The sequence below is a fragment of the Apis dorsata genome, unplaced genomic scaffold (genome assembly GCF_000469605.1).
Source record: "Apis dorsata unplaced genomic scaffold, Apis dorsata 1.3 scaffold_1158, whole genome shotgun sequence".
Classification (NCBI taxonomy): Eukaryota; Metazoa; Arthropoda; class Insecta; order Hymenoptera; family Apidae; genus Apis; species Apis dorsata.
Window position 1 is genome coordinate 22,366 of NW_006264255.1, and position 22,659 is coordinate 45,024.

At 27.1% G+C, this 22,659-nt stretch overlaps 2 protein-coding genes across 6 annotated transcripts in view; one reads left to right on the forward strand and one right to left on the reverse strand.

Moving 5' to 3' along the window:
- LOC102679082 (elongation of very long chain fatty acids protein AAEL008004-like) overlaps window positions 1–9,778 on the reverse strand; it is a 27,656-nt gene extending 17,878 nt beyond the window's left edge. The window contains exons 1-2 of one of the 2 annotated variants that reach the window (XM_031514731.1): window positions 9,759–9,778; window positions 9,486–9,725 (exon numbers count right to left, since the gene is read on the reverse strand). The gene's annotated coding sequence lies outside the window, so the exon portion shown is untranslated. Of the gene's footprint in view, window positions 1–9,485; window positions 9,726–9,758 lie in introns of those variants that run through there. The other variant, XM_006624829.2, reaches the window with a different exon arrangement.
- The window catches only part of LOC102678601 (elongation of very long chain fatty acids protein AAEL008004-like), a 56,726-nt gene that overhangs the window by 17,035 nt on the left and 17,032 nt on the right, over window positions 1–22,659 (forward strand). Inside the window, exon 1 of one of the 4 annotated variants that reach the window (XM_031514729.1) lies at window positions 19,143–19,503. The exons of 2 other annotated variants lie outside the window; for them this stretch is intronic. In XM_031514729.1, coding sequence (XP_031370589.1) covers window positions 19,476–19,503 — 28 coding nt within the window. In that variant the 5' untranslated portion in view covers window positions 19,143–19,475. Of the gene's footprint in view, window positions 1–19,142; window positions 19,504–22,240; window positions 22,539–22,659 lie in introns of those variants that run through there. One more of the 4 variants, XM_006624826.2, reaches the window with a different exon arrangement.

A 22,659-nucleotide genomic window follows, 5' to 3' on the forward strand; every position in this document is an offset into this window, starting at 1 on the left:
ACCGGTGGCCGATGATGACGGCTGAATGACGAGGATGATGCCCATCGGGAACGTGTCTAAAACTCGCTTGCTTAGAGTTTAGTGGGTAAGTGGGTCGTCGATCCGGTTAAACGCCGATCGACCTTTACCTCGTCTCGTATCTCATACGTTGTCGACGAGCTCATGTAGCCGGTTCCGTTCCTCTTCCTTCCGCCATCTTTGAATTCTTTTTTTTTTACTTTTCTCTTTCTCCTCATCTTTCTTCCGAGTTTCTGGGGAAATTGGCGCGCACAGAGTACGGTACATGGTTAGAAAAAATTTCTGGTATAGGTAATAAAGAGAATTTTTGGAAAGGTGGAAATTAATTTAATTTAATTTAATGAAAGAGTAGACGCTATGTCTTTGTCAATTTCGATTGTTTGACAATTCTTGTATTTTGTATTTTGTTGTCCTTGTATCGAATATGCTCGAAATATTTCTCTTCGTGGCATACGGTAGAAGGAAGAATTATCGATGTATCAGAAAGATGAGAACTGTCTTATACGATATATTTCAAGTATAAACGAGAGTTTGGAATATCGAAAGAAATTTTTTAAAAACGAGTGAAAATAAACGATCCATTGATTTTCTCCAAAGAAGCAAGAACACGGAATTAAGTGTTCTTTTAACTAAAAAGCGAGGCCGAAAAATAAAATGGCGGTGGAGCGAAGCCACTGATTGGTCGATCGACGATAATTTTCGAACAGCCGGATAGAAATTTGACGAAAAACGCGGCCATATTAATATATATATCTATATATATTTATACGAGTGAATTTCACGAGCCAAGATTGAACGATGAGGTTAGGATCGTCGAAGAAACGAGAGAAAAACTGAGAGAAGCATAAATGCGCATGCGCAGTTAGAAAGATCGTTTGTTGCGCGCAGAAGAGAAACACGGAAACTTATTAATATAAGATGTCAATAGATATTCGCTATTATAGCGCAAAAAGCCACACAAATTTATTATTACGAATTAGAGAAATTTTTAAATAACAACAATTTTCTTTCGTTTCTAAAAAAAAAATTTTGTTCGAATATTCTTACGAAAATTATTTCAGAAAATTTACTCTCGTGGATCGAGACGTGGTATAATTCTTAAATTCGCTCTTCAACTTCTATTTCCAAGATAGTAGATCTCGAAGAAGTGATATCGAAGTTTCAAGGGTACTTGTTCCTCGAGTGCACATACGCACATGAGAAACGAGAGAAACTTAACTCATACTTATCGTTCAATCATTCCTGACAAACGACACCGATTCTCCTCTTCTCACTTTCGTCTCGCAGGTATCACGATGACCTCGATTATTAGCTACCTGATCAAGTTTTGCATCATATCTTTCGTTCGTACGAAATGTATGATCGAGGGACGATAATCTGCCAATTATTTGTGTATATCTAAGAATCAATTGAATATTCGTGTTGTAAAAAAAAAAATATGTGTATTTTAATTTAAGCAACAATTCAATATGATGTTTTTTTTACGATAAAAAGAAATGAAAATGCAAATATGTATATATAAATTATTTCGAATCTATGCCAACCTCGTCGATTCGATGCATCATTTGTGCATAATTTAAGAAATCGTTTCGATCCAAGTGAACGATAATCCATCTTTATTGAAGCCATCCATTCATCGGATAACTAACCAAGGAATAAAGGAGACGATTATACGCGTCCATACTTTGTTAAAACGAAACAAACAGTGTTTACCTTGACTGAGAATGAATCAGGAAGGGAAGGTGAGAGAACGATTCTTCAGGCGGAGTTGGAATGTTAATGCTATCGACCGATGAAAAACACGCGTGTATAGTAAATAGAGATAAGCGTTCAAGAGCGTTTGAAGAGCGCCAGTTTGTTTTGGAATTCGATCTATTTCGAGCGAGTCGAAAATACGAGATCGCATTACTCCGCGTCATTAATCACCTTTTTACGTCTTCTGGAAAGAAACGGACGATTGCATTAAACTGTCATTTGTATTTATCGCGAATTATCCTTGGTTTTCATTTGCAACAGTGTTTCCCAATCTTGTTGTTGCGGTTTCGCTTTAAAATGTTTTCATCGCGAATATTATCATTTATTATTATTTCCTTTTCTTGGAAAAATTTCATGATTCGAAATCCCTTGAAATCGTGTATTTCGTAAATCAAAATGAATTTTACCATCATTTATCATATTTTTCGATGCATCCATTATCCAATGAATTGCCCGTTTCTCGATTAACCATTTGTTGAATATATAATATATAAATGTGTATGTATACGTTGAATAAAATTTTTAACAAAATGTTTGCAAAATGCTCAAAAAGGATTTGAGAAACACTGATCATTTGATCAGTTTTGCGATCGATCGTGACTGATCGTGCAATTACAACACTGAATGAACATCTTCATAACTAATTCCACTGTTTACATTCTATATATCATCTTTCATAAGATAGTTAAATCAATTCGTTGTAACAGTTAGTAGTTAAATAATAAATTGTCAAAATGTATGAAATAAGTGATAAATTGATCATTTATTACCTTCTTACATAATAGAAATTAAATCTAATCATCTATTAAATTATTAAAATTAAATTTTACACGATTTTATATTATATAATTAATTATTTACACATCAACTTTTCATGACATAATATATATATATTTATATAAATTTATTATAAATATAATTAAATATTTGTATTTTTTTTAAAACATTCAAGTTTATAATAATTCCTTATATATATAGAAATTTAAATATATTTTGTCGATACATGTGTGAAACATTTAGAAATAAAATCAAAAAAACAAGCACAAAAATTGATATGCAAAAATGTCAAGCGGTTTCTTTATCGATTGAAGTTGGACAAAGTTAAACAAAGACAAAGCTATTCAACGCAAACTTCAGTTTGGTCATAATTTGACAAATAAACCTTAACCATTTTTGTACACCAACTTTTATATCTGTTTCAATCTATGAAATTATAATATCTTTAAAAATGTCTCACGAACACATACATATATATTTATTTATTTATTTATTTATTTATTTATTTATTCCATTTATCATGATGGATTTTAACAGAAGAAAGTAGTAGCTTCTCGAATAATAGCTTCTTTTTTGCGTGTATTTTCTCCACAAGTTCATTGTCATGGATCTTTTATTTTCATGGCAATTGGAAACATCGTAAACGTTGTTTTAGGTTTCAAAAAATTGCAGTTTCTTCGTGTTCTTGTTAAGACAGTTAATTATTGGAAATATATTTGCTCCTTTATACACGCTACTCGTTGTATCGTTAATATTCAAAGTTCAAAATGGCAAACACTAGAACACATTCCACTTTTGTTATCTCGTTTTTATAACGAACGTGAAAGGTTTCACGTTCGATTGAAGAAATTTGCTTGTCCTCCCCCCTCCCCTGGCCTTCATAGATTTCTTATGACACGTTCTAAGAAATCGTACGTATCGAGAAATTTTTTTTTTTTCGAAAGTTTCGCGAAACGGGTGAAAAGACGGTATACATATTGAATGAAATATGATCAGAGAGGAATCTTTAAACTTTCGAGAATCTCTTTTTTTTTTTTTTTTTTTTTTTAGGAAACGTTGTCTTTTACGCGTTTTTAAATTTAAATTTAAGTGGCAAAAGATCTTTTCACGCATAATAATAATAAATCTGAGGAAGGAAAGAGAATTTTTTTGTAAATTGATTCTTGTTATAATGCAAAATTACGTGCAAAAATTTTGTATTTTCAATGACAATTAATTTGGAAGAGTTCCATCTGCAGTTAATCATAGAAATTGTTATACGTCTTGTGACAGGGTATTTATTGGAATTGATTTAAATTTATCAAATTTACATTAATTGATTTGGTTATAGTTAAGGATGATAATTTACAAATTCGTGGCTTTATATAAATTATGAAGTCAAATTCTTTTATCCCAAAACAGATTAATTATTAAAATTTTTAAGTACACTTTTATATTTACAATATATTTTTCTTCATTGATTTGATTTATCAAAAATATAGATATACAAAAAATATTTCATTCAACTTTCTTTTTAAAATCTTCATTCAACTTTCTAAAATCTCGTTTACTTATAATTAATTTGCAAATAAGAAAAGAATTATTCGAAACAATAACTATTTATTGTTTTTTTCTAATACAAAAATATCGATTCATTCTGAATTGTTGTTTAAAAATTAAACGAAAATATCATATTCAATATGATATATATATATATATATTTATATAATATTTTTTTAATTGAGAATAACAAATCAAGCAAAGAACCGGAGAATCCAGTTTGTTTTATACGTTTCGAAGAAACTCGTTACCTTCTCGAGTGGAAAGAGTAAGTTTTAAAAATGGTCCAGCGGCCTTGTACCAAATATTTCGTTTAATGGATTGCATAATCTTTGAATATTCGTGATATCGAGCGATTGGCCATGCAGATTGGATAAAAAGAAAAAAATTTTTTATATTCTAGGAACAAAAATCTAGTTTTTACGAATAAAATTCGCAAAAAAAAAAAATCAGAAATCAAATTGCCTTAAATTTTTTATTTCAAATTATTTATAGCATTAAGTCACCATTCAAAACATCAAATTCTTAGTGAAATAAACACGAAACGATATATTCGAATATGATAAATACAATGAAAATATTTTTTTTTTAATTATTTGATTCGATAAATACACGACAAAGTAAAGATAAACTCTTGATAGCAAAAAATTTTGTACGATAGCAAAAGATTTAGAACTTGTTTAACTGCAACAACGAAGGATAAAAGTATTTCGTCAAATCATACGATAAATTACGCGATAATTGTACATCAGGATTGTTCTGAACTTCTTGTGTCTGTATCACTTGTCAAATGGAACTGTTACCAGGCGAGTGCTTGATACGGTTTTTACTTTTTCGTGGAAAACGAGGTGCAATTAGCTTGTTAAAAAAAAAAAGGAATTGTTTCTTAGAACTTATGATGAAATTTAAACAATTATAGACTAACTGGAAAATTTTATATTACAAATAATTTGTAAAATTACAGAGAAACATCAATTTTTATTACATACGTATAGCAGTGGATTAATAATACGAAGACGCGACAACGACGCGACACTAGCGCCACGTTGACCATTAACTACTAATACGGAATGTATTTATTTATTAATTTTTAAGCAATTTTTTTTTCCTTTTTTAAAATAAATTATATATATTTTTCTAAAATATAATAAGAATATGTCTTGAAATTAGAATAATGATGAAATTCGAAATGAAAATGACAAATAAAATATTTTAAATTCATTTTTCGTAAAAATGCACACGTGAATAAATTTTAAAATCTTGTTTAAGGAATAAGCGTTTTGAGAATTTTGTCTTTAAATTTTTGCGATAAACGAGAAAGAAAAATATTGAAAGTGAGAATATGGATTTATTACAACTAGATATCACAAAATAAATCAATACCAGAAAATTTATTTTTATTGAATTAAATACAAGATGTTATAGTTTATAGTGTTGAGTGTATAATGTTCAGTGATAATCTGAAATAAAATACAAATATTTCTTATGAAAAAAATCTTAAATTAAGACTTTTTTTAGACAAAGATATGCATACGAACCGAAATTTAATAAATTGGTGGATTAATTTCGCAATTCAAAGCAACAATTAAGTAAACAGAAAGTGTGACAGTTAATCACAAGTTCATCAATCGTACAAGTTTGCTTATAAGGAAAAGTAGGATCCCTCTTTATGAAAATTAATTCGATTCGCATCAGCGATGCGTATCATGTTTATTTATATAATATATGCAAAAAACCGGTAATTAATCTCATTATAATTAATTTAATTTATAACTCATCAATTTTTCAAAGTTTCACATTCGTCAGAATTAGCAATTAAATTCCTGGATTTTTACTCGTTCTGGAGAAATTTACACGCGGGAAATTCAAAACGGGGGCGAAAAGTCACTAGGACCGACAAACGAGAGAAACTCCATGCATCGGAATAATATTTTACGAAATTCTCTTGCTCCTATTTCGTGATCTGATTAACAATTAACATAATATTATTACACAAGTATCAATTATATCATGCAAATTTTTAGAACGAATCTAACGACTTCATGTCGTTATCATGTATTTGTAAAACTACTTTTTTGAACTCTAAGAATTAACTTCTTTGCGAATCCCTCGCAATTCTAGTTAAGAATCAACTTAAACGATAATCCAGTGAGAAGATGACACGTAACTATTTCCTCTCATCAAAAATACGCATGATGGAACAATTATCAGAAAAGAAGAGGAGAGGAAAAGAAGAATTTCGTAAACATGTTCATAAATCGTGCTGCGATATTCGTGGATGGAATTCCAAGCGCAAAGAGATGAAATCCACCTGTATGTGCACAATGCGCAAACACAGGAGGAGGAGATTCTAGATACTCTTCTTTCTTTTCGTTTTCTCGCGATCCACAATTGATCTCGCTCGATAATTACGGACAAACGAATTTCCGTGAAAAAAAAAAGAAAAAAAAAAAAAAAATACCAAGAAATTCTTGTATTCGAGCAAAAGTGTGCCACGGCGCATCCTGATTTTAGACGATTCGAAAGGAATGTCGGTGAAAAAGAATGCCTGACCTCTTTTATTCCGTCAGAACAGAATCTTATCCACGAAACTTGCCTCGAAACTTACAACTGCTTATCACTTGCCACAGGTGTAATTGGAGGAGAAATTGGTTTACGAATAATTACGCGTCGTGCGTTGATGGAATGACCAGCAAAGCGGTGACACTTTTACCAATCTTGGAACGGACTTTTCACCGTTTTCGAACGAGAGAATGTTTTTGTGAGGAAGCAAAAAAAAAAAAAAAAGATCTTTCTTTAGAGGAAGAGTAAATGAGACTTTTAGACAGTTTTGGTCAACTTGAGGATCTTTTTTATTTTTTATTTATTTTTTTTTTTCTTTGAGATTTGTGAAAATTTTTGGTTATTTTTCTGTAATCGTGTCAATGCTAATGATTAAAAAGAAAAAAAATTTCCAATTAAAAATTTTCCGTTGAATTATAAAAATTCGAAATTGAGAAATTTTTGTAGACGATCTAATATACTATACAGATTTTTTGTTATAAATTTTAAAAAAATTTTTACAAAAAGATAATAATGCAATGTTATATATTGATAAAAATTTTAAATTGTGATACAAAGATCAGTAATTATACTATTGTAATATTATAATATTTTATTATAAGAAAAATTAAGTTATAGTTATGTTATAATAATATTAGTAACATATATAAATGTATATATATTTTTAAATATACGTGAAATTTTTGATTGGATACACTTAAATATTTATTTAGTTTATTGTTTTGAAAAAATCATGACTGAAGAGTTAAAATTAAGAAAAAAAGCAAAGAAGAATAATAATAATGGATACGATATTGTAAGGAAAGTAAAAAAGTGAGAAATACGTCGGAGTAATGTCACTAATACTTCTTTTCTACTTTCTCAAGTAGAACACACCCCTAACTGATCAGACGTAACGTGAAATCGTTCCATAAACTGCACGTTTGATCGAGTATCGTCGACTAATTATTTTTGTCCAAACAACCGGCTTTACTCGTTTCACAATGTTTCACAATAAAAATTTCACGAATGGCTACCCTCGAAAGTGTAAAACTCTATTCTGCAACTCTCTCGAAACGTTCGATCTGAATGATAAGCGCAAGATGTTTGCATGTAAACAATGAGTTCGTGAAATTTTCGTTCGTCATATTTTTCTTAATTCAAAATACACAATCAAGTTACACAGATTGAGATACAATTACTCGAAACATTGTATCCAGATAATTAATTTCATTGAATTGTTTCGATAATTTAATAACAATTGACAATATTTGCAGATCCTTTTTTAAATTAATTAAATTATTTGAAATCAAAAAATTTGAATTTGATTATTTGAAAACTTCACTTCAATTAGGATAAGAGTATCACTATGTTCATTAAGGTTAACTTTCCACGTTTTTATTGTAACTTCCCATGTTAAATCCAATATATATCTGTAAATACAATGATTTTTATCTTTTTGATCCCATAAAAGACGTTGTTTAAACTAAATAAAGTTAAACTAATTAATATTTCACAAAATATCATTAGTTGGACTGCACGTTGCGTTAATTCAATTTTTACTGATCGACGATTGACAATCAACGACGACTGTTGCCGAAGACAGCCGAATATTTCCGATTGTCTCTATCGTTAGAAACAAATATTTATAAATATGTTTCTAATTATACTGTAATTATACGCCGTCTTGCAATTCTTTTCGCCATTTCACTATTTCAACATTCTTATTTATTATTCTATATATTTATATTTATATATTATATTATATTTATTATTATATTATTATATTATTATATATATTATATTTATATATTATACATTATTCATATTTATTAGGTTGATTTAATTTTATTATCCTCGATCCTCTATATTCGATATATCTTTAGTCATGCATAATGAACACGATCGTGCTTGCGATTGATTCTCTTTCACGTGCCACAGAATCCACTTTTCGTGTCTCAATTATTACTTTTACGTGCTAATTAATCATTCGATTATTGTAATACATGTTTAAGTGAGGCAGAATACATCGTATACCAATTATATATATGTGAAATATATATTGAAATAGAGAAAATAATTTGTTTTAAAGGATTAATTGTAAATAAATATTTTTATCTATTTTTTTTTTAAGTAATATAAAATACTGCAAATGAATTTTTTTTGAAAATAATAATTATATAAATGAATAGTATTTAAAATATTATTATATATTATTTAGAATATTTTAACAAAATTCTTAAAAATAATAAAAATTTCAGAATAATACTTGTAATATTATATCATATAATATGTAATTATGTTATATTATCAAATAGTGGACATTATTCAACGAGTATTTCATTGTGGAATAAAAAAATAATAATAATAAAAAGAAACGGAAGATATATTTAATTAACGATATATAAAATAAAAACGATCGATTTATTTATTGCATTTGAATTTAAATAATAAATACTATTGTTTATATTAGATATAATATTACTAGAAATTAAAATATTTTAATTTTTATATACCTTATTTGAATTTTAATTATTCATTCGAGATAATTATTTTTATCTCGATCCTATGGGAAAGTATAACGGAACCTGTTCCTCGAATCTGTCTTTACAAATCAACGAACATAACATTTATCAGGTCATAAGATCAAATTAATCGCACATGCCACCATATATAATACCAGTTTTCATTCGATCTTCAACGAATTTAGGTCGAGTTCGAGAAATTTGATTTTCTCTAATCCTATTTCCATAATGAGAATTTTTTTTCACCAATTTGCCCATATTTGTTCATTCATATAGCGCAACCAATGCAATTTGACACGCGTCAAAGGAATAATGATGCTTACGGCTTACCTGTTCACCAACGAAAACGACGTCGTTCTTCTCGAGGAAAATATCAGCAATCCTTTCCACCTTCGCGTATATTATTCAGCCTCAATATTATTTCAATTTCTAATTTCCTCTTGACAGATCCAAAAATTAAACCCTATTCCTTTTTATCGATCAATGTCTTGAATCGTTTAGAAATTCAAATGAATAAAGCTCTTCCAACTTTGCACTTTATCTGTACACTGTTATCTCTTGTTCACAATTTTTTTTCTTTTCTTTAGAAATTATTTTATTTATTTTTTCTTCAATATCTTCTCTTTTTTAATGGATTCTCTACACTAGTTCACAAATGGATTTTCTCTGGATTGTTTCTATTATTTTTTCTTAATAGATTCCTTGTTCACAATTTTTCTTTCTCTCTATTCACACAAATTTTCACAAATTTTCCCTCTTCTAAGTGAATCCTTTGTTCACAATCTTTCCCCTTCCCTCTTTTTCCTTCTCTCCCAACGGATTTCAATCGATCCTCGATAATCTCACTTTCCTCTCAATATAGATTCTCTTTTCACAATCTCCTCTCTAGAGACACAAATCACAATCTTCCTTCTTCCTCGATATTTAACTTCCCAACCTTCCAATTCTTTCCCCCCCCTCAAATATTGGAATTGTCAAATTCTAAAAAATTCTTCTTCAACAGGATCTTCTTCCCTTTTTACACATATACTACAAACATTCACTTCTTCCTCTTCGACTCACCATCCTCACAATCTTCCTCCCTTCGCAAAAAAAAAAAAAAAAAAAAATCAATCGCTATCAACACTCGTACCCACAATTCACGATTTATATGTACACTTGTTATTTATTTATTTTTACGCGCGAAAGGGGTTAAAGACACGCGCGCGAACGCGCGTCTGTATAAATATGGAATACAAACGTGTGCACGCGTTCACACGTATATATATATATATTTATATGTGTGTATATGTATATATAAATATATATATATATATATATGTGTATCAAATGTGGGTCCAACGGTCGATGCTGCGTGAATAGTCGGCGGCCGAGCGAAGTAGCGGTTTAAGTATTGGTTAAGCAAGTGGGGTCCGGTCGGCGGGGTGGGGGTGTGTGGGCCTTAGGTGATCGCCTGAAAATCTCGTGCTATGAGTCAAGGTCTCTTTTCCTACCACCAGAGGCCTCGAGATGGAGAAAGGGAAATAAGCATAACTCTCGTACGTGTGCACCCTTCGGCCAAGGTCGTTCGTTGATTGGGGAGGGGGGAGGTCCGATTGTTGCGTTCTCAGGAAGTAGAAGATGAAGATGGATTTTTATTGGGAATTTTTTTATTATCGTTCGTTGTTTTTTTTTTTTTTTTTTCATTTTGAAAGGATGATCAATTAAATAAGCGTTATACACATGGTGGTGTTGCAACAATTCGATGATTACTTTTCTTCTCGGAATTTTTTTTTAAAAAGATTTCATCTTTTAAACAGGAGAAAACAGGAGGGTAATTGATGCTCTAGTTAATTTTGAAAATTTTTTTTATTAAATAACACGTTCGTGTCTTGTATTTTTTTTTCTTTTTTTCTTTATGATACGTGTAATTTTCACGTGAAATATTATCTTGATTATGTTCAGAGGAAAAATCTGTGAGGTGAGAGAGGATGTTGCAACATTTTTTTGTGGAGCAATTTTTTCGACAGTTTGTTTTAATAACATTAGATGGAAATACGTCATCACAATTATTCGTATTCATCGAGCAAAAAGAGTAATTTTTATAGATATATTCATATTGTTTAGGATATTATTTAAATGTTAATTATTGGGTTTTTCTAATGTCGAGAATTATGATTTAATAATGATTTTTTTATAATCTATTATTATGAACGATTATTTGTTTTGTTCAGTGATCGTGTATTATGTCAATAGGTTACTTATTAATTTTTAATTAATATAATTGTCCTCCATATATTGTTATTTCCAATTTCTTTACTTTTTGTGCATTTGTTACAAGCTGGTTTTTACCATTTTCTTTTTTTATGAAAATATATTCAAATTATAATATAAAATGTAATATTTTTTTTTTTTTTATAAATTCTTTCGAATATGAGAATCAATCATTGAAATGAAAACAAGTTAGATTATTGCTTTCTCTTGTTTCTGGTGCAAGTAGATTAAGGTCAGTTTATGTAAGACATCTTACAAGTATCATTTTTTTATTTTTCTGATTTTATTTACAAACGAGGAATTAAATTATAATTTTTAGCAATTTATTTATATTATGAAAATTAATCGAATTAATTATATATCAATTATAATTATATTGATGAATCTTAAAAAAACTTTAAAACTTTATCGTTATTAAATTAAGCCAAAATTTACGAAAGAAAATACTGAGATAGATATAAAGTTTAACTTTTAAGTAAGATTTGAAAATTTTATAAAAACTTCAATTTAATATCTATTAAAAAAAATTAAAAAAATTGTATTTTTTATCATTTTTGAAAACCATACAGATCCTTTGCCAAAATATTTAATCATACCACGTTTGCAGCAATTTTACCATACATTGGTAAAAAAGAGATTAATCCTAGTGAAATAACAAAAAACCCTAATATACGATCGGTTACGTCAAACGATTGACATAACCTATCGCGATCGCGCCGTAATCCAAAAAACGTGGAAAAATCGATCGAGGGAATAAATGTAACAGCATCACAATACCTGTTTTCAATGGTCATCATTCGTTGAAACGGATGATTTGCAATTAAAATCCGTGACAACGGGATTCGGAGGGACTGGTCGAACCGGAGGAGAGAAGATTAGGTTATGTTACGTAATCTCGTTTAAACGTGTCACGGACACAGATGAAGCAGAAGATGAAATTCATTCGTGCACAGGTTGAGGTGAACTTTGCCCATCAAGAAACCTGTTCCTAGTTTTAAACTTTCTTGTTTAGTCATTGAATGCCATAGAAACCACATGGTGGTTTTATGCGTTTGGAAGAATTTCATTGCACGCTTTATGTCTATTAATTTTTTTTTTTTTTTTTTTTTACGTCAAATTGATTCTTCCTTAATTCGAAATTTTCGAGAAACATTCGATTTTTGATTTAAACGGATGAGAAATCTTTTTCTCTCGTAATTCTAGTATTCATGTATTATAAAGCCTAAAATTTTTGGTGTCATTCAACTTTTGACTCTTTGAGTGAGTATATAATAAAGAAGTTGTAACTTGTTAATTATGATGATTTAAGGGATATAATTGTTATAAATTCCTTTGAACATTTATAAAAAGATAAATATTTCATTTCATTTCGCGTTTTCAATTTTTGAATTATTATAGAATATATGAAAAATTATAGCTTTCATTAATAGAATTTTATAAAATATTATGATTTCCAAATTGTGAATTTTTGACATTTTAATGTGATCTAATTAATCGATTTAATACTATCGTTACTTAATTTTATCGAATTTAGAAAGATTGTTATTTGTTAAAAAAAAAAATTATACTTTTATCTTGTTATACAAAACAAGCAGATTTGCAAGGCTGGAATTTAACCTTCGTGGATCAAACTTTCTTCTTCTTCGTTTTAACTTGTCCCAGAGAATATCGTCTTTCATCATCTTTTCATCTTTATCCATTTTCGACAAATCCCATTATTTTTCTCCTTTCACTTTAAAAATCTCTCACGTAATTCAATATTAACTACGTGGCAAGCTTCGAATCTAGTTTTATCAACAATATTGCAATTCAATCAAATTTTTTCACCGAATTTTTTAACGTCCACCATAAATTTTTTTTTTATTCATTGACCGTGATTCATCTCGACATTCGTAATGTAATACCTCTTATCTCATCTCATCTCATCCTGTACTTTGGATTTATTTGTTTAATTTTTAATCAATAATTTTATAATATTATATATATATATATTATATTTCAGTATTTTTTCTTTTTTTTTTTTATTCTTTTCTCTAAAATTTGTCTTTGCCAATTGAATTAATAATTGATTGTCATTCTTCGAAGAAAGAAGATTTTTTCTTCTTTTTTATGATGTCATAGGAAGTATCACGATAATAATAGAAAAAAAACTGTGGTGGTTAAGCAATCATAGGGGAAAAAAATGTGTCTTTAAGAAGATTAAAACTATTTTGAAAATGGATGGTCAATTAATTATTGTTAATAGCAAAGTAGTTAATCAATGATCATTCAATAATTAATTAATTAATAAAAAATATTTTACTGAAAGAAAATTTGTAATCATGTATCAAATCAAAATTTTAATACCAACAATAAACATCAAATATTTAAAATATGCAAATATTCGTTTTTAAATTTCAATTTAAACGAAAAACAAAAAATAAGAAAAATTAATATAACATGAAATCGAATTAATATAACATCAAGATCGAACTATTCTACGTTATCTTTTTTGTTTTTCCACGAATAAAATAATTTATCACCGTTTCTCGTTTCTTCATTACTTATTAATTAAAAATTTTATATTGAAAATATTCTGATTGGTATAAATATATTGTGAAACGTTTCAATTTAGTTAAAACGATTTGCATGTACGCGCATCGAAGTCACCAGATATTATTAAAAGAGACTCGAGCTTCGATTCGTATCAAAGTTGCAAGGTAATATCAAAAATTTTTTTTCTTTTACATAATTCTTATGTTACAAATTTCAATTTCAAACGAAATTAGACATTAGAACAATTTCGAGTAAAAAAAGAAAAAAAAAAAAACCTTAAAAATTTCGAAATCTAATAATATTAGAATTAAAAAATCGAATAATATTTCATTTGTAATATTTTTGTAACGATTTATTATTTTGTTATTCTAACTTTTTTTTTATTTACAAATTTTATTTATATTGGTCATTTAATTTATTTACAATTATTTTGCACGATAATTCATCGATTAATTAAACGATATAATATTCGTTCGCGGAGCAAATGGAAACACGACCGTTTCGCTCCGTGTTTGGAAAGCGACTCCGTAAAATCAAAATAAATTCGGGTATTAATGACGATTGATTATTACTTTCTATGCCGCCGTTCGTATCGGTCGTAATATTTCACACTGTGATTGTTAACAATATTATAATACTATTATTCTTACGTATTATTTTATTTAAATGTAATTTTTTTAATTTTTTTATTATTTTATTATTATTATGTTTTTTTGCATAATTCTTATCTTGCAAATTTCGAATTAACGAAGAGAATTTAATATAATTTCGAGAGATTTTGAATAAAAAAGAAGCGTTGAAAATTTCGAAATTTAATAAATTCCTTACAAAGTGGTGTTTAAAATATTTTAAAACAGAATTCGACATGAAAAGTGGAATCTTTTTTTTTTTGAATAAGATTTATCTTAAATGTAAACACGTTATCGAACGAAATGTTGTAAAATTACGAGCTGATTCGAGTACAAGTGTTCGTTAAAAACTCCATTTTTTAATTAATTAATTTTAAAAAATAAAGAAATATTGCTTGGAATGGAAAAATGAATTTATTCGAAGTGGAGTTATTTATGGAATAAAATGAATTGTTGAAATGTAACACGTATGAAAAAATATGAGAAAAATTTGATTTGATATTAAAATTCATGGAATAAATAAAAACCAGTTTTTTTTTCACAGTAAAGTATAATAAAACGTTTTAGACGATTTTTAAAAAACCACTCACGTCCGCATTAGAATATATACATTTATAAGGAGATCCGATGAGACCAGTCGATCATAAGTTGACAGAAGCAAGTTTTCGTGACCTACCACAAATCATAAACGTGTCTACCAATGATTTTTTACAATCCTTTCTTGGATTGCAGTTATTCAAGTAAAATTCTTTTATTACTACTCAAATAATTTTCAACAGCAATTGTTGAATAACGTTAATAATTAAATTTGAAAACGGCACTTCTTTCAAAATATTTTCATTGCAAGTGTAAAGTTAACTTAATTTAAACGAAATAAAGAAAATAAATCTCGAATGTGCTCGTCATCGTCGCTCGAATCATCCTCACAGAAATGTTGTTATTAATGATTGTAAAAACGACACTCTTAAAAAATATTTCCTTTACAGGTTGAGAACCACTGTTGTGTAATCTATGAATAAAGAAGTCAGAAAGGGATTTGTTTTTTTTTTTTTTTGATATATTTCTTTAAAAAATTTTCTTATTTTTCCCATACAAGAAGATATACAGGAAGATATTCAAATTATTATTCGTGATATGAATTTCTTAGTTACGTTGTAGTGTAGATTTTATTTTTTTTTCCTCCTTTAGAACGGTCGGTTTGTCGACCATTACTCGCACGACACTGTAACTTGAACTTACTATATAAACGAGTTGATTACTTAACCAAAAGTTGTTTATCGAACCTGTTTAAAAATATATAGTGAAGTTGTATACAGTTTGTTCTCAACTAGTAGAGATTTATTTTAAATGATATTTACGATAATTAAGCTTATGTAAAAAATTATATTGTATTTATATGCGTAATTACATATCTTCTTCTTCTTTTATCCTGCTCTTGCTCTTTTTAAAAAATTAAAAAAATTAAATTTTTACAATTTTGGCGGATAAATTATAAATTATTAAATTTTATTTAAAAAACATATATGCAATCTCAAATTTTATTCAATTCATTGTTATTTAACTCGAATAAAAATAATTGTTATCGAATGATTATTCAAACAATCTATAACGTTCAATCTCTATTCGATGCATGCAATGTGTATATAATTTAAAAACTGGACACCAGATTTCACAAAGATTACGATCATATTTACGACTCGATTGCAAATCCCCCCACCCCTCGAGATGCAACTCGAAAATTTGTTGACATGTGCTTCGAATATTGCGCGCCAGACATCGAGGACATCCTTGCTCTTGTTATTTCCCTGTCTTTTCCTTTGATATATTATATTACGAGCAAAAGTTCAAATTCACGATCGTTTGTCGTTAATTCGTTATTATAATTTAATTTTTTCTCGTGCGTTTTTTCTCGTTACGATTATGGTATTACAAATACGATATAACAATCGTCTCGAAAGAAAAACGAATGGATAATAATTATAATATAATATAATAATTATAACGATTGAAAAATTCCGATAAACAAATTAGACGAGACTCTGTTAATTGTCGCTTGACGAAACAGAGTTGTTTTGATCTTAATTATCGCCATTGTTCCACGAATCTTTTTTTTTTTATTTAATAATCGTTTATTATTTTCTGCGAACAATTTTTTTTTTTTATATAAATTACGTAAATAATCGATCGATAATATTTTATCTTGGTTGCCCGTTTATGAAAGATTCCATCACAATGAGTAAACGATACTACTAAACTTTCAATCGATCGTGGCAGCAAGTAAATAATCCTTTGTTTTGTAATTTTCAATTCAATATAAGCGAGGAAAGATGTTTGAACGGTCGAATGAAACGAAATGAATTTTTAATTTTAACAATTGAAGAAAGCAGGCACGTGTCTCCTCTTTCACACCGATAATACTTTATCCCATAAATAGTCGTGTCCGTGCACAATGGTTGTGCACAATAAAGATATTTTCTTATTATAGTATTTATAATTTTTATAGTCCTATATGAAATAACTAACGTAACGATGAAAAATTTTTATGTACTTTGTATTATTGATTAATTGATTAATTAGCATGTTGCACAACGTATTCATATGTTAATATTAATTATACTCATTAATCATGCGTGTATTCGTTTATTTATTATATGATGTAATAATATATTTACATATTGGTTAAATATATATAACTGTTTGTTGTATACATATATATGTATTAAATTATGGAATTTTATTTATAATATTATAATTTTATTATTTTATTATTTTATTATTTTATATTCATAATATTATAATTTTAGGAATAGAAGTCCAGTATCCTGTATTATTTATTGGTTGAATTTCTAATTATTCGATTATAGGTTCAATACCTAATTTAGTAGCAACAATAACTTCTTTTGAAATTAATTTATTTTTTATAGTATTTAGATTAATAATATTAATTGAAACGTTTTCATTTTATGAATTTTTAAATTATCAAAATAAAATTAAATTTTCAATTTTATTGTATTATATTTATTGATATTTATTAGAATATTAATTGATTAAATCTAACTCCTTTTGATTTAATTGAAGGTGAATCTGAATTAGTTTCTGGTTTTAATGTTGAATATCAATATATGTTTAATATCACATATATATGTATATAATATAACATTTGTCATATTACAATATATTTTATTACGTAATACGATATCATGTTATTACAATTAACAGAGATAAATTTTACATTCTATTATAGTTACAATATTATAAAATAAATGTTGTGCAAGATTGTTATATTTATTACATGACAAATATTATATCACTTAATATGCATTGTACGATAAATAGAATAGTGTAGTTTTTGCATATATATGTATACTTTTAGAATCGAAACTGAAAAGTCTCTAAAAAATTTCGGTCACGACTTAAAGTCTCATAAATTTTACAATCCGGTGACTTTCTGACATTTTAGTTACACATCGTGAATATCTTTTGTAAAATTGCAGTTAGATTTTCACATTTCACAAAATATGCAATTTATTTGTTTGTTTTAATTTATATAATTTATATATTTTTATTCATTTATTGAATTGTTCAGTTTAATTAAATCGATTCTTTTTCTTTTTTTTTTAAATTCCGCTTTTTAAAATTTTCATTAAAAGTGTTCGATCAATGTCGTGAATTTTATTTTTAGATTTGCTGATTTTAGGTATGTTATATTACGAAACGATGACTTTACAATCGACTTTATAATCGATTGGAGATACTAAATTATCATTTTTATTATATGACCACCCATATATAATTTCTGTGGGCAAAGATCAATCTTTTGATTTGAATATTAATTTTCTTTTTATAAATCCTTTAAAAATTTATATTTAATTATATAAAAATTTAGACTGCTAAAATTAAATATATAACAATTTATTGAAATAATCTAAACTAATAGATTTTTATTTTCTAGATTTGTATCAATATGATTCTCAGCTCTCCAAATATATTATAAAAGAAAAAAAGATAAAAGTTATCGTTTTATTTAGTCTATATTAATATTCAGTAATTCGACAATTCTTAATCCTTCAAATATATTATTAAAAAGAAATAATAAAAAAGAAAAAAAAGAATGAAAAAAGATAGATTGGACATCTTGGGATTGCTTCTTCTGGAACATTTTATATTAATATTCTATATAATTAATCACATATTAATAACATATTGATAATTCTCAGTCCTTTAAATGAATCGTGAAAGGGAAAAAATGATAGCGAAACAAAGTTTTGTTATCGTTTATTCTAAAACACCCTGTAATAATATTTCATATTATCAATTATGCGTATACGTCAATAACGCGTTACACAAATTCGTTTTAAGATCGCTTTTTCTACGATATTCTATATTAATCTATTATTTGTGATATCAATAACTTGAGAAATAACACTAGAATTGAAGAAAAACAAACTAACTAACATAAGTAAATGATACAAATTGTGTACTTTTGCAACATTCTCCATGCGATTACTAATATTAATTGGATTCACCGCAGAGGCGCGAGCATCGTATTTACAGTAGCTGTGGTCACTGATTGCAAAATCGAAGGGAGAGTCGCAAAGCAGCTACAAAACTCTTACTAAATACACTCGCAGCTCCCTCTACACAATCTATTCGCGATCTCCCTAACGAACTCAATGAAAACGCGACGACATATAATTGCAACATTCTTAGTTAGCGGATTGCACGCGTGACCGTTTGGCCCCGTAATCCTTTTCGAAAAGATCCTCTTAGTTAATCTAGACATGGTACATGCATTGAGATTTATGCTAAATGTTTACCCAGCCAACGATGTATAAGTGTCCTTATTATGCAATATTACTTTAAAAGGAAACCTAACCTGAAAATTGAATGAAAGCTTGTGTATATGTGCGATTTGATCAAGCGATATGGAAGTAGGATTGTTTTATTGATGGAAAATCTCTTCGAGGAAGTGAAATTAATACTTGAAGTATATTTTATTTAAGAATTTTTTTACATTAGAAGATTAGAAAATAAATTCTTAATTAGATTTAAATTTAATAAAAGTTACATGAAATTAGAAGAATGATGATAATGAAAATTGAATAAGACATTTTAATTTATGATTTTTATGACATCCAATATTAAGTTTTAATAATCATTTATCTGTAGAATAGTTTTTCATAGATTTTATAAAAAGATTTAAAATTTTCTGTCATTGTTTATCTTCATCATTTGTTTAAAAATTTTTTATTATTTTAATAGAAGCATAATTTGTACAAATTATGCTTCTATTATTATGCACAGTAAGTAGATAAGCTTTTCGTGACACAATTATTATGCTTCAAAAGTATGATTTTTGATTTTTTTTTAAGTATAACTTTAATTGAAACATAAGTTTCTTATTTTTATTGTTATTTGAGATTTTTTTTTAAATTAATTTTATTTAAAAATTCTATTAAAAGAAATATTAAATTATACTTCGAATACAGTTCATTTATATTTTTGTTTTGTATTGTGTAATTTATTGTGGATGATTTTATATTAAATATACATTTTACCATCATTTAACATCACAAAAAATGTTACAAGTGTTTATGTTCTTGAAAAATTTGTACATTAAAAAAATTAGTTTCGCATTTTCGCATAAAATATTTTTGTAATATATACACATAATGAGAAAAGTAGGCAATTACGAAATAGATTATGATAACAATCAAGAGAACAAGAGCGTATCTATGATGACAGGTGTATAATTTATGTCACGGTCACAGCTTTTATTCCTCAAAGATCGAAATATTTATGCTTTAATTCGAAGATTACGCAATCTTTACGCAAAAATGGATCTTAATGGTACTTGTTTATATTATACGATCTTTAATTGTCCTTGATTCTTGAAAGTTTTCATTTTTACAGAATGTAAATATATATATCTTCATGAAACACTTAAGGAAATACAATTCTTCCAGCTCTCTTCCAAAAGAAACGCAAAAATATCAATTGAGATTTATTTATTGAGTTATATCCAATTGAAATTTAGTTAAACGAATAGCTCTGTCTTTGTCATATCGCTACCTCATTATCTCTGTCTCGCTTTATCTAACGCAAACTTTAATCGCTTATAATTTAACTTGTAAATAAGTTTCAATCATTATTTTTGCACATCAATATTTGTATTTATTTTGTTCTTTAGAGTCAACTCTCTAAAAGTGATTAAATGAATATTAAGAAATTTTAGAAATGGGATATAAGCAAAATTGTTGTTAACAGAAATGTAATAAATAATTTTTGTTTTATAAATATGGAATCTTTTCATTAAATAATTAAGATATGGTAAGAAAAAGTTAATTATGTTTCCATCCAATAACTTGTAATAATTATATTCATCTTTATTGCTTTGTGGTAAGTAAATACTGTATAATAGTTGAACTTATGATTCACAATATCTATCTTAACAAAGAAAGATACAACCATTTAATTCGACTCACAGCTTCATGTTTCTGAATAACAAATACAATATTATATATTCAGATTAACTTTTTTGAAATAAAAATAAAATTAATATTGTAATTGTATTAATTGTCTAATTGTATTATTGTCACTTTATAATTGTTTATAGTTTTTATTTTATTGTAATGAAATTTGCTTGATAATGAAATTTATTAATCTGAAGAGTACTTCAAGATGTTTTAATTTTTAAAATGTCAAATCTTATAAATAAAATAAAATTGTATATAAAAATGTATAAATATGTATAAACATCTTAAATGATGACAAGAAAACTACAAAAAAAAAACATAATTAAAATTTAGTTAGAATTTTAAATAAAAATATCAAAAGTTATTAAATTTACTGGATAATAATAATTCACTTTGTTACGATACATTCTTTCAAAACATCAAATTCAAACGAAATTACATTATTTTCCATTCGATTACCATTGGAAATTGTCGCAAATTAGCTTCAGCTAAATCAACGTCAATCGTCTTCCCTTTTTGCGAAACTATTGTCGATCATCATTGCATTACACCAGTGTTTTTTAAATTTTTTGAGACGTGATTTCCTTTTGTCTAATAACCTACGACCTTTTCTTCTTATAATTACAATAATGACGCAAAGTGACAAAGCAAAATCAATTATTCAAAGAAAATGTCTTAGAACCTGTAATTCCTAGAAATTGGTGAATATAATTATAATTAAGTAAACAAAACGTTGCAATGTTGGAAAATTATATTAAAAATTGTACAATTAATTGCAAGCAAAAATATTTCTATACTTTTATAACAGTTTGTTCAATGTAATGTAAAATAATTTTAACAACCCTTTTATAATTCTCTTTGTATAATGTAAAATAAATTCATTGCATTGTAAATTATAAAATTATTTAAATAAGAATACTGTAGGGAAACAAAAATTTTCATTGTAAGATCTATATAAATAATTTCAAACAAAAAAATATTATATACCCTGGGCAGCTATTTTTCAAATCTCTTTTCAGAGTCATACATTATCTTTATGTAATATCAGCAGCATTAAATTATAAATTATATAAAAAAAGTTATATCCAAAAAAAGATAACTTTCACCAAAATTAAGTTTTACATTTAAGTTCAAATAGACCCCACTTCTTACAGCTTTCTTCCTACTCCCATGTAGATAGAAAGTATGTAGTGTGGTGTGATCGAATCGGCCCTCTCAGTCCATTAAGAAACGTCGGATCGCGTGTGGTCGAGAATCGTGCTTCCTGCTTTTCCACCGATCCGATTTTTTTATCTTAATTTCGAAATCGTGGTGAAAAATTCGTTCATCGTTTTTCGAGGTTTAGTATTGCATAATAATATCCTAAAAAAGAAAGACAAATTACCAATATTTTTCATTAATTGATTTGTAAATAAATGTAAATACGATTGATTATGGTGTTATATATATGAATCATCGATATTATCTTCTGTGAGTTCAATTCATTTTTGGTAAGAAAAATTGAAAATACTTTTTTTCTTTTTGTGAAATATATTTTTAGAGGATTAGATTAATGATTTTTTTTTTTTTTTTTTAGAAATTATGAAACGATTATGATTGTAAGAAATGCTG